Genomic DNA, 16,906 nt, shown 5'->3' on the forward strand with positions numbered 1-16,906 from the left:
CACACACACACACACACACACACACACACACACACACACACACACACACACACACACACACACACACACACACACACACACACACACAGACACTCACACTCACACTCACACTCACTATCCTCCCAGCAGCTCAGGAGGGGTTGGCCCATGGGCGGGGAGTGTATGATAATGTCTCTCAGAGGAAGTGAGCGCAGAGTAGTGGAATGTAGTTGCCATTAGACAGAGTTGAGCTGAGGGTGGCTAACTGCTATGTAGCCCGTTATGCTGATTCCCACACAGAGGCTCCCGGGGAGGCTGCACTAGCTGACTGAGCACAAACAAACAACAACAACAACAACAACAACAACAACAACAACAGAAGAAGCATGCCTCACTTCACAGTGGTACCTGTGGAGGACGCGGCGCAGGCAAACTATGACAACTTGGAAGGGATTAACTGGGTAGATTACAGGGATGCTGGCCAAGGATACCCGGGACACCAGGACACAGTCAGCTCTTATGGTGAGTCTCGCAACTTTTTTTTCTTTTTATCCAAGAGCATTCAACAGGGGCGGATCCACCCCACGGATGTGTGCGGTTGTCCTGACCCAGAAAGCGTGGGAAAGCTATGCACTGTCCAGCGAGCTCGCTCAACAGCTGGTTTTATGGTTACCATGGCAGCAGGGAGCTTTCCCCAGCAGACGCGTCTGCTTTTGACGGTTCACCTTCAGGTGAAGTTGGGAGTAAACACAGTTTGGTCTGGCACGTTTCAAGAATTCAGTGAATTTGTGTTAATGCTTAGTTGGATCCTCAGTTTCCATTGTCGGTGGCAGGGTCCACTTTTCCCGGCAAACACGCAAAGATCGGGCGAGCACAAGCAGTGAAAGGCAGCCGCGGTGACCTGGATAAAGCAGAGTGGCTTATCGTCATCGCTAAACGGTAGACACGGACGGACATCCCCACCTCCAAAAACACTGAATCTCAATTGAATGGATTTTCACTTTAAAGCCCTAATTCCAGTGAACTGGAGACGATGTGTCATACCCCGAACCCTCCCTTTCTTTTTAAAGACGCCTGCGGTAGCGACAAAAGAGGAAAACAATGGCAGGGGCGATGGTTTGGGGGGAGAGCTGAGGTGGATGGGAAACCAAGTGAGGCTAGCGGCCCTCCACCCACAAGTAAAAAGGCCGTGAGTGTTCCCCGGCACAAAAGATGGAGCTGTCTTTGTGCCAGGGGAGGATTTCCTCTTTTCTTTTTTCTTTTTTCTTTTTTTTTAAACCAGGGACAACTGTTCACGCTGTTCCAGCAACCGAGCACAGATTCCATCCTGGTCTCCTGTCTGCCTCGGCTTGTTTCTCACTGCATTTCACTTTGCTTCATCACCGTATCGCGGTGCAAAAGGAGTTAGAACCAGCCCTCCACTGAAAGGGAATGGAAAACACGAAGGCGACGAACAAGTCCTTTGTTGCCGTTGGGGCAGGATTAAATGAGAGTGAGTCATTTCTGTGGGCGGTGGAGGACAAAAAAAAACAAAAAAAAAACAACAACCCTATAACCAGGAGTGACTGTAGTGGGTGAACAGAGACTTTTAAATAAAAGGCACACATGGGAGTGGCCTCTGAATGGAGGGCCCACGCTCAACCGCAGGCCCTGCCTGGGTTGGCCACAGACATAGACTCTGGCCGGCTATTCATCTATTTCTGTCTGACAGCCAGAAAACCCTCATGCTGACATCTTTACCACTCGGTACCGGTGTGAGCTCTCCACACAGCGTTTTAGGACAAATCCTTTAATGCCGCTCTTTTGTCTCGACGGTTTCCCTTGTCGTGCACCGACGTGCGGCCGGCTGTACACAGGCCGCACGTGGACATAAGGCTGAAAATGTGGACATAAATGTAGAGTAAATGGCATACGCAAACACACGTCTGTCAGCGGGAAAACTGCGCAGTGCAGAGCATGGGTCAGAAGGACTGAAGCTGCAGTCATGGTAAAAAGCCAAGAACCTCAGGACGTTTTGACCGAGATTTTTACTTGTGCTTACCTGGAATGCAGAAGACACAATCTAAAGCGGCATCGCATTTTCCATCATTCAAATACAACCGTAATGGGATTATAAAAGGATCAATTATACAGCAATGTTATATACCTGTATGTTACGATCTTAATTTTACAAGCTGCTCATCCTTTGCACATGAAAGGGTTTTTTCGAAAGTGAGAGACGCGGAAAAGGACTTTGCCTATGGGACACTTTGTATGTCGCTCGCCCCTTTTTGCTCAACTTAACCTCACATAACTTTTTGAAACTGACCCAAAGGGAACCACCGCAAAGCCTGTGAACAACAGTCAAGTCGCAGCGCCAGAAACTCAACAGGAAAGGACAAGAGGAAGGAGCAAGGGACAGAGGGATGAGTGATGATGACAATAAGAAAGTGCCATCCTCCAATTTCAGAGAGATGTCGAAACGTATACAAAGCGGTACATTGGATGCTTTACATAAAAGCATGTCGGCACATAACTGCATTTTTGAAGTTGGGAAAGCACGAAAGCACCTATTCTGGCAATTCTGGCAAACATCCACAACAGTGACGATAAATATGTTGAATGGTAATATAAAAATAAAGGACTTTGAGAAAACACAATTTCTCATTGTACCCGAAATGTCTTATCCTAACTAAAATGTTTGTTATTGAAATTCCAAATTCAAGCAGACTGAGGTAGCAGGAGAAAAAGAGGGAGATTCTTTCCAACTGCTCGCGTGGTTTCAAACTCAAGTTGAAGGCTCAGTCCTTCTCCATATTGGGTCGGTTCTGCAAAATGGGCAGAGCTTGACGGTGAAGGGTGACTTCACCGTGGGAGTGGTGGATGTGGGCTCGTTACAGGCGGTTACGACTCAGCCGCGGTGTCATGTCGGAAGCAGAAGGGAGGGTCGTGCTACAGTGCGGAGCTTGTTCCAGCCTGTGAACGCAGCTCTGTTTTTTTGCTCGGCAAGGTGCTTGGACTGAACACTGTGGACATTGTAGAAGAGCTGCAGTCCACCAGGGGGGACAGCACTCGTGGTGCGTATCCGCATCCCTAAAACATCAGTCCATTAAAGCACGCAATTAAATCAGAGACTGCAGATGTGTCACACACCTGTAGGTTAAGTTTCTGAATGTGCCCAACTTTTCGTCACTGACTGGACACATGCATTGGATTGTATTCCCACCCCATCAGTAACATTTTTATTTATCACCTCTAATTAATAAAAGCTGAGGGGAAATATAAATGTAATTTCTTTATTTTTTCTCTTCTGAGAGATACAGGAACCTTCACTAAAAGGTCAGACAAAGAAAAAAAATAATTACAGTAGATTGCAGGGTATATCACAGACCAACTCAAAGCAAAACACTCAAAATAAAAAAATTTATATGTATAAAATATATATAATTTATGTTGTCAGTCTGTTGCTGTTGCATTGCAGGGCAAGTCAATTGCTGTAATATCCTAAATATTACAGATATAATGATCTGCAAAATCAAAATTGTGACTTCCTGATCTGATCCTTTTTTTTGCAAAACTACAATATTTAAATGTGGGTGAAGTGAAAAAGAGAAACTCCTTCACAACTACTTTCCCAAGTGGAGTCACAGAACCGCTTTAGCAGAAGGAATGAGGGGAGGTCGTGCAGGTCCCAGGTGTCTAAGAAACAACGTTGTGGAAACGTGTTACCTACCGGTTCCAGGAAGTGTTAACTAGCTGTGGGCTTCTGGAGAGCTTAAGGGTCAGGGAAAGATAATGCTTCCTTCATTTCCCCTCTTTGCCCTTTTGGAAAATATTGCATTCCCATTCTGTCTGACATGTCATGCGGATGGAGTTAATTCTGAGGAGATATACACACTGTGGCAGAGCAGAAATGTGCAGCTGACGACAGAGTGAGGACAAATGACCACTCCCTTAAATGGACAGGACAACACACACACACACACACACACACACACACATACACACACACATACACATACACATACACATACACATACACATACACATACACACACACACACACACACACACACACACACACACACACACACACATACACACACACACACACACACCTCAGATGAACACGAGCACATGCAGGAATACGTAGACAACAGCTGATTGGGAACGTTCTGGGAATAGAAAGATTTCTAAAAGTGAACCACTATTTGGACAGCTGGCCCGAGGATGGAAAAGCCAGTGAACAGTGATCTCATTGCAATGTGAAGTGGAAACAATAGTGAGACAGATTACTTGACTGCCTAAATGCTTAAACAATAATACTGCTTTTGACAACATAGTTGCCTGCCAAAGAGACACTGAGCAGGGGCAGGTAGTGCCGCCAGGAAGGTTTTACCACATCACACATATTTTACTGGTGGTCTAGTATTAAAAATGATGTACTCAGTATCACTTGTACAACCTCTTCCAAATTGGATCGCACTTTGTTTTGTGTGAACTATGATCTGTTCTTCCATCTTCAGCTCCAGCTGGGATAAAGCTCGGCTTGCTTTTGGGGTCAGCTGGGCTGAACACGTGCAGTTTTTTTTTTAAGCACAAGAAAATGTAATTTCCGCACGATTAATCGCAAATAATTACAAATGAGTTATTCAGATAATGTGCACAGATAATGTTATTACAGCTTTGACTTTTTGTCATTGTCGTCTCTTAAATCGATTCAAGTTTTAGGATTTACCATAACAGCACAACAAAATTGTATATGGGATTCACTGATCTATTTGGGAGCATAACTGAACATTTAAATTGGAATATTCAAGCCGCTCACCATCCATAACAAAATATGGCAACTAACACTTAGTGATGTACTGTGTAAAACTACCTTGCATTAAAGTGCTCCCTCATGCTCCGTACTTTTACAAATGCTTCAAAGCTGATAAAACGGAGGCAGCCACAATCTCCAATCTCCAGAGAGCAATATGCTGCGACTATGTTAAGCATATGAGTTCCTGTTGACAGACAGGGGCGCAGGGGATCTGGGATACCTGAGATATCCAAAAAGAAACGACAGAGGAAAGGAACAGTGGTACGCAGAGGCAGGGAAGCATCCACTGAGTTCTAATCTACCTACCGCACTCTTGTTGTTCTTTTTAGAAATGATACTTGATCATATAGTGATGTATATTTCGTTTTACTCGTGTATATGAAATGTTCCACCATTCACTATTTTCTTTTATTAAGTAAATTAAGCATAATCAAGTATAGAATGACAGTTGTAAAATAGTCTTAATTTAATTAACCTCAACTACTGCAACACTTTTGAACCACTCACAGACTGTAGAAAACCCTACAGATCAGACCCTGTTGGAAGGTTATTTATATTGTAATTTCATGATCGGTGGGGAATAATAATAATAATAATAATAATAATAATAATAATAATAATAATAATAACTTTTATTCGTATAGAACATTTCATACAAGACATGCAACTCAAAGTGCTTGACATTAAAAGAAGGCCATTAAATCTCTGTCTGTAAAATCTATGTCCTTCTATTATCTCAACAGCCGTTCATTGGATCTACTTCACACTCGGAGGGCGTATTGCTGCGGACCCATGGATGCGCAGTGGTGAATTTGGTGCAATTTGGACACGCACTTAGTGTCATATGAATAAACTTTTAATAAACCAGCGAACAGTGAGCGGCTCAGCTCTGTAAAGCAGCGGGCGTGGCTTCAGGAGGTGTATTGCTGGGGACCCAAGGACGTTCCAAACGGGCATGTTTTGAACGGACGCTGCACTAGTAGTAACAATAAAAGCAAAGCAATAATGCAAAATGCGTTTACAAAAAATAAAATAATTAAAAGAATGAAATAGATTTAAAAACAGGGTAAGCTGAAACAAAATTGCATGGAAATAAAAATCAAACGTGCAAAATGGATTCAATAAAAAAGGTAAATATTATAATACTTGAAGGAGTCAATGTCGTTCCTCAGCGAATGAAAGAAGGCAAACAACAAAAGCGTACCCTTGAAAACCTCTAGGTATTTATAGTTTACAATGAAAGTTGTTATTATTCCTTCATCTATTTTTAGTAACATATTAGCAGACCTTAGAGGTGAGGAAATCGATTTTTGTGTCCTATTCCACATCGATGGTATCACGAGATGACTTTTGGACTTGGAGCTACCTTCCCTGAGTACACAGAGGCTGCTCTGTTGAAATTGCGGCCTCCATTCCCTCCGATGAAAAAGCACAGTCCATCTATGGCTCCATCTCTCCGTCTGGACACAGAGGATTTTCTGTGAAATCCGTAAGATGGAGGACACCGCTGCGAAACGAGCTGCAGACAGCTCGGGTCACGAAGTGTCTGGAATAAAGAAAAATGTTATTTCGATGTGTAAGGAAATAAGTTGGAGAGCTCTCTGATGAGTCTGTGTTCCAGTTGGGAAGCCACACTGGCATTCTTGGTTTGTTATGGTCATGGTAACAAAGCCTGTCCGTAGGAAACCTGCTGGGCAAAGTGAAGCCAATTTCCTTTAACTGGCTGATTTTATGGGAACACACAACTGCAAGCCACAAAACTGCACGCTTGCACATGTTTTTACTTCATCTTCTGAACCCACCCGGGCCAAAAGGACAGCTTTGAAAAACTACATGAAAGCACTGCTATATTTATTCTATGATATGTAAAGCCATAATTATAATAAATAAATCCAATGTGTGAGTTTTAAATTTGCCGGTGGTTGTACCTCCAGAGGTGAAATTTAGAATATTTACTGAAATTAGTCCTAACTACACAGGGGGGCTGTAACAAAAATGCAAAACGTGCAACCATTAAGAAAATACATGAATTATTGTCCATGTTTGAGTTATGTGCCTTTTCTTTTTTTTTTTTAATACACTGAGCTCAGGTCTTCTCTTCCACCCTCATCCCAGTACGGTAACCTGGCTGTGCTGTCGTCCTTTCCACATCATTAGCACACATCAAAACATACAGTGTGCGCTGCAGCACAGCAGGTGAGCATTCCACTGCCCTGTCGAGTTTCTGTCTCACATGACACGCAGACATTAAGGCAAAAAGAAATGGCTTAATGAAGCTGCGGGAATTCTTCTCCTTTTCTCCCTCTCGTCAAGGCACAGGCTGAGAAATCGAAACGAACAGGCAGCCATCTGAGCATTTTCATCTCAGTGATATACTGAAATGAAATCAAACGTCTGCTGGAATTAGTTCATCTTTCACCTGTTTACATCTTATCTACTGCTGCGGTCACGGCCGGCTGTTTCACTGAGGAGGAATTAGAAAAACCTAAAGGACATCAGTATAAAGGAGCATGTCATTGATGGTGAGAGAGATGCTGAGAGAGAGAGAGAGAGAGAGAGAGACCAAAAATACTAAAGAGTGGACAGGTCTTTTATTAAAAGAAAAACGAAAATTACTCAATTAAAAATATGTCAAAAATGTATCCTACTGTAGCACACACACACACACACACACACACACACACACACACACACACACACACACACACACACACACACACACACACACACACACACACACACACACACACACACACTTCAAAACACCACTAATGGCAGCTTACCGCACTAGGTGGAGCAGTGTAAGCTCCATGACTTCTCTGCTCCTCCTGTTAAGACTTAAATGTTCATTAAAGGGGATGTTTAGCAAAGAGGCTTTCACACATGAAGGAACTAATGGAGAGCGATATTGTTTTCCATGCCTAATAGCCTCTACAGCATGTTGGCATTTCTCCCTTGGGCATTACTAGAAACAAAAATTAAATCTTAAGATCACATATCAATAACAATTTAGACACTAAACCATCCAGCAAGTAATCTTGTTCAATCCAAGGGATAGCAGATGGTGACTATTCAAGTAGATACGATGAGATTAATTGTTATGGTTTATTAGGCATTTTGGATTCAGTTATAGACGTTTTTCAGCAGAAAGGGTTGAAAAGCAATATCTTAATTGGGCTGTCTCACTGTCTGTCCACTTATCTATGTACATTTAACCCTGCGGGAAAGTAGAATCGTGATCATGTGGTTCATTCATTACAAACTTGGAAGAAAACACTAAAGGTTACACCTTTTCATTAAAAGAAAAGTCCTATCTTTTCCATATTTGTATTATGAGCTCTTCTTAGGACAAAGTGGTACTGCCATGGCCCAACATATAGGTTTGTTATGGGATTTGCATCTAATTTGGCTTTTCCTTTATCCTTAGGTTGGGGAGGCATGTTACAATCATGACATTTTATTTGGCCATTATCTGTCAAACAGATATTTGGGATTAACAATTGAATTGTCTTTCATATTTATTTTATGACACTAGACGTGTGATGAATAAAATCCACCTTCGGAAGAAATGCCAAGAATATTCCAATGGTCAGTAGACAGTAAATTTACCTCATCCCAACTGATGAAAATGCCCCATTTATTGCAAGATTTTTAACAGTGACTCCAAATTCCTTCAAAATTTGGATGGAAGTTTACGATTGGTGTATATAATAATTAAAAAAAATGTGGTTAGTTGTAACAATCATCATCCGGCGACATTGTGCCTGCTAGGGCTGTCACAGTGAGCATAAATGGTTGTTTAATGTTGTGTTTAAAGCTTGAAAATGAATGCCAAAATAATGCAATATACTGTAGTAGACATCCCTAATTAGATGACAAAGCAGCTTTACTCACAAATGCAATATGTATGTTACTGTATTGCTGTCATACTGTTGTATACTGTACTGTATATCTCAACACACACTACCTCTCTTTATTCACAGGCCACGTTACTGCACATATCTGTGTATATAAAAAATAGTTTATTCCTCTTTCAATTTTGCATCCCCGTTCAGTATATTACCTTTTTATGCTAATCTGATTCTATTTATTGACTGAATTACATTTTAGGAATCAGTTAGTTCAGTAAGTTTACTTAGTTAGATAATTACTTAGCTATTGTGTATTTGTACTTATTGTGCATAATCTCTTGCATTTCCCTAAATATAAGTATGCTCATATGTATAACTATGTGATGAACATCTTGAATCTTGTATACACTAACTTTGAAATGGTGAAATAAAACGGTACTACAACCTTTTGCTTTCAAATGTTTGAGACACGATCAAACCAATATCAAATTGATTTGCAGTTAAAGACAGGTTTATTTAGATTACCAAAAAAAAAAAAAAAAAAAAGCCCAAATATCCTCTCATAAGAGCTGATCCAACCTCCATCCATCATGGAAGTGCCGAGGCCTACTCTTGAGATGACTTTGCCTTTCCGTAAACTTCGACATCTGACGTTGTTTTCACTCTTTGAACTGGCGACCAGGAAATGTTTTGGCAGAGACACTGGCGACTTGTCAGGACGTGTCCTATAAAGCTCTCGTGCTGTTCTGTGCACACTGTCACAGCAGGCATCCGTGTGCCTTCATAACAGGCCAGTTAATCTTTAATCCCTTTAATTAGTCGTCCAACATGAGGTTATTACAGGATAGGTTCGCCATTTTCAACCCAGGCTGTATTAAAATGTTGGTTCCAAGCACTTACACACCAGTACTTTACTTGTGAGAAACGTATTGCTCTGTTGCAGCTTCTCACTGTGCATGAACACAGTCCAACGGGTTGAAAATAAAAGAAAGTATTCAAATTTCAAACGCACGGGTTTGAATTTTGTTGTCTAGCACGAAATAAAAGCAGCAAAATGGCTTCGCTTTTTCTCTGAATGGTCTATTAAATTCCAGGTTGGGAGAGAATAGGGATAAAGGGTCATAACCTCAGTATGAATTTCATTCATAGATACAATTTAACTGGATAAAAATATCAGCGTTTGCGCGCCTGTGTACCCATCAGCCAGTGTGGTAAACACTCCCACGGTAACAGCGAGCTCCAACAATCAGAGATATCGCTGTTACACTTTGGGTAGTGCATTCTCCATGAGCAAAGAAAACGTGTTTTTCTAAAAACAAGGTTGATATCATAGTTGTAGCTTCTTCAGGAGCAAAAGCGAATGATTATATAGATTGCGTAATATATACGCAATTATTCATGAATGTTTCAAACCCTAAGGTTAACCCTTATCCTAGAAACTACAAAAACTCCAATTGCACCATTTGTTTGTTATGCATTGTTGCACAGGGACAATGCATGGTATTGTTATGCATCTTGATGGAATTGCCACATGGGTAAAGTTTTTTTATTACTAAAAACCTGAAAATGAAACAAATTTCTCTGTGAAAAATTACATGCATTTGTTACTAGGGTTTATTTTGCTCCGAAAATATACCTGCACTTCAGAATTTACATATGTCATTTGCAAATCCCTGAATTATATGTGAGGCCATTTTAATTGGCGCCCACTTTTGACACTACCACCCCTCTAAAAGTACATTCCAGAACTGCCCAAAACAGTTGACCTTATTTTGGTAGCTCTTTTAATCACTGAGATATAGGGCTTCTTAGGTGACCTCTAGTTAGGTTTCAAAGGTCAATATCTTAATTTAGGGTCCACTGAAATCTCTCAAACTTACATATTAACATACAAGATGAGACCTTTCCAAAAATGTGTTTGGTTTGTTTGAATCTACACTTGGCATCCCACCGCCGTGGCAAGGTTAGATTTTTTTTTTTACTTGTATCTATACGTATCTGCCCCCCCCCGCTTCTAAAGCATGTGAAAATCTCCCCATTCAAATGAATTGGCTTAAATTTAGTTTTGTGTAGCACGAATAAAGTCGTACAATCGTACTCCGCGACACAATTCTATAGTTAATACATTTTCGCGACTATGAGCATGGAAAAGCGTGACGCCGGGTTCGCGTGTTGAGGGGGGCAATACTGCAGAATCTGAAAGTCAGTCAGTGAATAAGCAGCGTGTTGACGTACTCTCACAGGGAGTGCTGCTCAATGTGTTGCCTTAGGAATGTGCTTTACATTTTTCATTTATCAGGAGGAGAAAGGAGGGGAAAGGGGTGTCGCAAGGAGGTCCACTTGTCATGGAAATGCATGCAGATATTAGGGGAATTCCACAGGTGGCCGCAGTTTCAGTTTCTGGGTGGGGGGGGGGCATCATCATGTGTTGTCTTTGTGACATCACAACTGTTCCCCTTTTCAGTTGAGCATTTGGAGGCGTGCACAACAGGGTCTCATGCGCAGAAGCCCTGAGCAAAGTTAAGGGTGGGGCGTGTACGGCTGTAAAGAATGCAAGCCGCCATAAAAACCCAAGAAGATGGAGCCAAAGTACCAGTGACAGGTAGAACAGGAACAGATCATCCCTAGATATAGTGTCATGAAGTCAGCAAATGACGGATAAACTGAATGTCTATAAAGAAGTGGAAATGGTTGCCATTTTAGAAGAATAAAGTGGGCAGGAATTGGCGCGCACACGCACACACGCACACACACCACACACACACACACACACACACACACACACACACACACACACACACACACACACACACACACACAGACACACACACACACACGCAAAACAAGGTCTCAGGCAGAAAGCAAGAGGTTGGCGGTAATGCAACAGAACAGGATGCACGCCACCATAAAAGCCTTCGAAGAAGAAGAAGAACCCCAGTCCCTGCCATTGTAGCCACACACATAAAAAAAAAAGGATCCACTTTAGCCAGTGTTTTAATGGACACCATGTGGCAAATGCCATTTCCCAACCACGCCCTTGCTCTCGCAGGAACTATTCTACAATCACGACAGTTAGAAAATAGTCTGTACATAAGTGTAAATAGGAAAAAGGATGGATGGATACATTTGTAAAAATTTGCTTATCTACAATGTACCAGCAGAAGTAGAGTATCGACATGGAAGACCATTTAGGATGTGTTTTTGTTTTGGTGATTTATCGATTTGCGTCATTATTATACCACTAACAGCAAACTGACACCAGAGGACAGCATTGTTTCTTTTTTATCTCATCAAGGACGCGGCTGCAGTGCTGCTGATCAGTCAATACAAAGGTCAGGCCATGAAAATTATTACCATGTTTAAATGCTCACCACACCGCTTTTTCGGGCGTTTAAAGGGGGAAAGCATATTCTTCAAAGTGAGATTTTGCTAATCCCTGCATGTTAAAGGAAATTGGCAGTAATACCCTCCTGAAATCCTAAATCCTAAAAAGGCCCAAAGTTCCCGTAGCCCTCTAAACAGCTATGGAAGATTGGCTTGTCCGTGGCTCGGTCAGTGAAATTGTTTTGAAAAGTACAGTAATTTCACAACGCAGAAACGGATTACTTACTCAATATCCACTTTATTGACACAGACAGACATCAATTGTGTATTGACTACAACATCACGCAGCGTAGGTTCACAGATGTGACATTTTTTAAAGGCAAAACCTTGACTCCAGCCCGATTTTTTGCAAAAATCTCATTCATTGTGTCAAGATGTGTGCAAATGTGTGTGTGTGTGTGTGTGTGTGTGTGTGTGTGTGTGTGTGTGTGTGTGCGTGCGTGCGCGCGCTAGACCAGCCCCCCCCCCCCCCCCCCACCTCCCCTAGCGTGTGTTCTCCCTGTGTGACCGTGTGTCCTGGATGGTGACTGACTTTCCCGAGCCAGAGCACAGACCACGCTGTTTGGCGCCGTCACGCGTAGAACAGCGCAGATAGAATAGAACTATGTTTCTGTCCAGCGGCAGCAGTGACATTGGGGCCCGGGACACAGGTGAGTGGAAGCTGAACCAATGCACTCGCAATTGAGTTGGAACAGAGAATCTTCCGGTAATTCATTTCATGCTCATTGAGTTGAGAGGTTGTTTTTTGTTTTTTTTTTGTTCTTTTTTGTTGTTTCCGGGGAAATTTAATTTAGCAGCAAGATTTTAGTGGTAGACTTTCCATGCTCTAATAATCCAGCAATCAGATCCTCTGTGGATTTCTTGTTAATGAGGTGCGTGCTTGCCAGTGAGTGTGTGTATAAGTGTGTATTTTGGGGTTGGTGCTGCCACTCTGCATGCAGTGTTTGCCCCAGGCATCGGGTTTGTCTCCGCTTGATTTTCCCTTGAAAGGCAGGAGTTTATTGACAATGAAATGTCATTAAACTCTTATTTGTCACCTTGAGTTTTCCGGTTGCTGTGGTGAATGTTGAGGACAATGTTTTGCAACGTTAGGTTTCTTTATAAGGATTGATACTACATGGCAGGATATCACAGCATTTTTTTTTAGCTTTGACAGCTTGATAGCTGGCAAGTTATTGGACCTTGGTAAATAATCACTTTGAAAGGTGCCTGATTTAATGCAGGAAGACATCGCAAATTCCCTCAATATAATCCCTCATATGTTTCGGCTTCATGGCATGTTTTTTGTTTTTTTTTGGTCTTTCTTGTTGAATTTAGTGCAGCTGGGTTTTGCTCATTTTTGGATAGCATTGAGCTATTCTGGTGTACAGGTAATTCTAACCACTGATTTCAATGGCTGACGTTAATGAATAGGAATCTCACTGCTTTAAATATCAACTTTGTTAAAATAACAAACAAAAAATAAAATAAACATGAAATACATTCCACGTATTGCATTGCATCAACCATGAAAAAATACATACAAAGTCCTCTTTATATCCTATTTCTGTTGTCTAATCACCTTTTGTGAATTGTCTTTCTCTCTTATAGGACAAGGGAATCACACAGAGGACAGCCCGTTCCTCAACAGCGCAGACCCCGCCAAGAAAAATGACTTCTATGACAGAAACCTGGCATTGTTTGAGGTCTGTTTACACTTTTTAAAAGTAATATCTCAGCTGAGGGAAAGGGAATGAGTGGGCGACTTGAAGTCATTTATGTTTTCTCCTATGCGGGCACATGGTGCACTACAGGTTTGCTAGAACTAATGAGCAGCACAAGCCAGGAACGTCTGCTACTCTGAGAGTTACCGGCGTCACACACTCACACAAACACCAAGACTCAGGGTTGGATCCACACTGTAGTGAAATAAATTTCTGACAAAGACCTAGCTTTTTGTAGGCGTGAAAAGAGCAAAAACACATGGAATCTTACCTTTTCCAATGAAATTTGCACCCAATTCACATGTTATCCTTATTGTACCCATGCAAGTTGTAGCGATGTGACCTCAGACTGAACAGTCAAGTCGGCAGTCATCCAAACCACATGTCACTCTGTCAACATTCTTCATCATTCTGCGTTTGCGGCGGGGACAAATTGAAGCTGGAGGTCAGTGGAAGCCAGTGGCAGCTCAGCGAAGTCTTGAATCTCAGTAATATTGAGGAGAGGCGTCTATTCAAGCATAACTTGAAGAGACGTACCAGCAGTGTTGGACCAGCGATTCGAGTTTTCACAGTTTAAAGAAAAATGGCCGAGAAGTTCCACATGAGAGCTTTGAGGAAGCATTGGCAATACCATTTGTTTTTTCTTTGCCCGTGAGGACATCTTTAGCAGAGCGAACGGTTGACACAATTATCAGGAAGGGTCCTAAAAATAAAAAAAAACAGCCCAACCAGTTAATCAGATCTGGGCAATTGGAATTGAGAACCAGGCCTGCAGTGTGAAAGTAGCCTGAGAGAAATTGGGTCCTGGCTGCAGCAGCGGTAGCAGCAGCAGCAGCAGCAGCAGCAGCCAGCTTCTCTACCAAGCCAAGTATCTGTGACTGTGGAGAACTACACACATTACTACATCCATCCAGTCCCACCACACCTTATGCTCACCGTCACCTGAATAGATCTGCTTGTACGACATGTGGGGGAATAAAGTGTATGTAATTCTGCACAAGAACGTGTGTGTGTGTGTGTGTGTGTGAGAGTGTGTGTGTGTGTGTGTGTGTGTGTGTGTGTGTGTGTGTACATAATCAATCTATTGCCACCAAAGCAAAACTCATTAAAAACGTAATCATTAAGTTTTCCTGACGGAACTGCGATAACAAAGCTCATTCGGATGTAATGTTAAGACACCCAATGTAAGCAATATGTGTGATCTCCAGATGACTCTAATGTGGCACCTCTCCAAGACATCCCAGAAATTAACAGTTTTAGTTTCCTGGTTTGCTGCCAACAACAAATCAGATCTGCATGTAATACATCTTCAATTAAGTAGGGTTTAATTTTGTTCAAGAGTAGATTGCACATCATATAATAATTGTAAAGCTATTCCTAATTGTAATAGTTGCAAAAATCACATCATTGAAAATACTTACTCTTATTAGGGATGGACTGATACCACTTTTTCACGAGGAGGAGCTATTCTGAGTTCACAATTTTATGTATCAGAGCAATACATACATTTTACAGAACTATATATAGGTTGATTTGTTTGTGTTTATTTGCAGATAATGACTGATAATCCATCTTTCTCCACTGGTCCTTTAACATCGGACCCATGAAAGGACCCTTTGATAAGATCCTTATTTTACCCTGTAGGTAATCAGATGTAGTCGTAATAGTAAGAGTTACCCTTCACTCTTCACAACCTTTTTCTGCAGGAAGAGTTGGACATTCGTCCAAAGGTGTCCAGTTTACTTAGCCGCTTGGTCAATTACACCAACATTACCCAGGGAGCCAAGGAGCACGAGGAGGAGGACCGTGCTGAAGTTTTACAAAGGAAGGCCACAAAGGTTTGGACTTTTAAAGCATTACCATATTGCTATACCTGTCCTGCTATTGGTAATTATGGTTTGAATATTATTTTATCTCATCCTAACTCTGTACAGTATACTGGCATCTAATTAAAAACAATTATTGGGAATTGTGCTTTGAATGTTCTTTTTATCTCATTGTAACTCTCTGTAAATGATTACCTAATTTAAGTGCACCAGATCTTCCCAGTTGTTTGTGGGTTTTGTAACTGTTTAGTCTATGTTGTGACTATGTAATAGCATCCAAGGAGAAAGTGGCATGACTGGATGACCTTCAAAAAGCACACCAATCAATGCTACTGATCAATACCTTTTTCCCCTGTGTTGGACACACTCTAATGCTCTCTCGTTCTTTTTTTGCACGCTCTCTCTCCAAACAGTTCCCGAACATGGGTACCCTAATGGGTGTGTACTTGCCCTGTCTCCAGAACATCTTTGGCGTCATCCTCTTTCTCAGATTGACGTGGATAGTTGGGATGGCCGGCATCGTGCAGTCCTTGCTAATTGTCCTCATGTGCTGCTCATGTGTTAGTATACATACACCAACTCTATTATATCCATGAAAAGTATAGACCCGGACACAAACATGACCACTAATCATCCTGGCTTTGGCATTATCTCTCATACTCATTAACACTAATCGCAGTTCATCAGGTAATTTAAGACTATTACCTGTCTGTTTTTAAATGTTTAATGGGCTTATGCCTATGGCACATTTACCAGTCCTGATGACTGGGTGTGGTATGAGGTGTATAAATGCAAAGGCACAGCTCAGATAGACTTGCCATGTGACCAGAATGCCCTGCATAAGACTGCTAAAACAAGTATTTGGCAAACTGAAAAATGGCAAGCGAGTGCAAGGTGGCCCCAAAAAGCGCTACACAGATCCCCTAAAAGCCTCCTTGAAAAGCTTTGGACTTGACCTGAAAAGCTGGGAACCCCTAGCTCAGGACAGACCTGCCTAAAGAAGAAAAAAAGCCCAGGAGGGTGCAGTCCAGGAGAGCAGGAGAAGCTCCTGTGCCAGCAAAAGACTTGTGGCTGCACTCATCCAGTGCTTACCTGTCCAATGTGCCACAGAGGATTACAGGCTAAGATTGGTCTGTTCAGCCATCTGCGCACTCACCTAAACCCTACACAATGAAATGTGCTATGGTCAGACTCATCATCAACTATGATGGAACAAGAGAACAAGAGAGAGAGAGAGAGAGAGAAAGAGAGAGAGAGAGATAATTTGCATTTGGTGATTATACACCCCATGCCCCATGGAGTTTACTGACTATGCTATTCACAAAATCTGTCCCCCTACTATTGTTCTTTACTCTCTGT

General features: G+C 41.9%; 1 protein-coding gene across 2 annotated transcripts in view; it reads left to right on the top strand.

Moving 5' to 3' along the window:
• The first annotated feature begins 230 nt into the window (after positions 1 to 230).
• The window catches only part of slc12a4 (solute carrier family 12 member 4), a 35,372-nt gene continuing 18,696 nt past the window's right edge, over positions 231 to 16,906 (top strand). The window contains exons 1-4 of one of the 2 annotated variants that reach the window (XM_079997718.1): positions 231 to 501; positions 13,609 to 13,703; positions 15,428 to 15,559; positions 15,961 to 16,107. In XM_079997718.1, coding sequence (XP_079853844.1) covers positions 366 to 501; positions 13,609 to 13,703; positions 15,428 to 15,559; positions 15,961 to 16,107 — 510 coding nt within the window. In that variant the 5' untranslated portion in view covers positions 231 to 365. The remainder of the gene's footprint in view (positions 502 to 13,608; positions 13,704 to 15,427; positions 15,560 to 15,960; positions 16,108 to 16,906) is intronic. The other variant, XM_079997719.1, reaches the window with a different exon arrangement.

Source organism: Zeus faber (genome assembly GCF_960531495.2).
Source record: "Zeus faber genome assembly, chromosome: 3".
In the NCBI taxonomy this organism is placed as follows: Eukaryota; Metazoa; Chordata; class Actinopteri; order Zeiformes; family Zeidae; genus Zeus; species Zeus faber.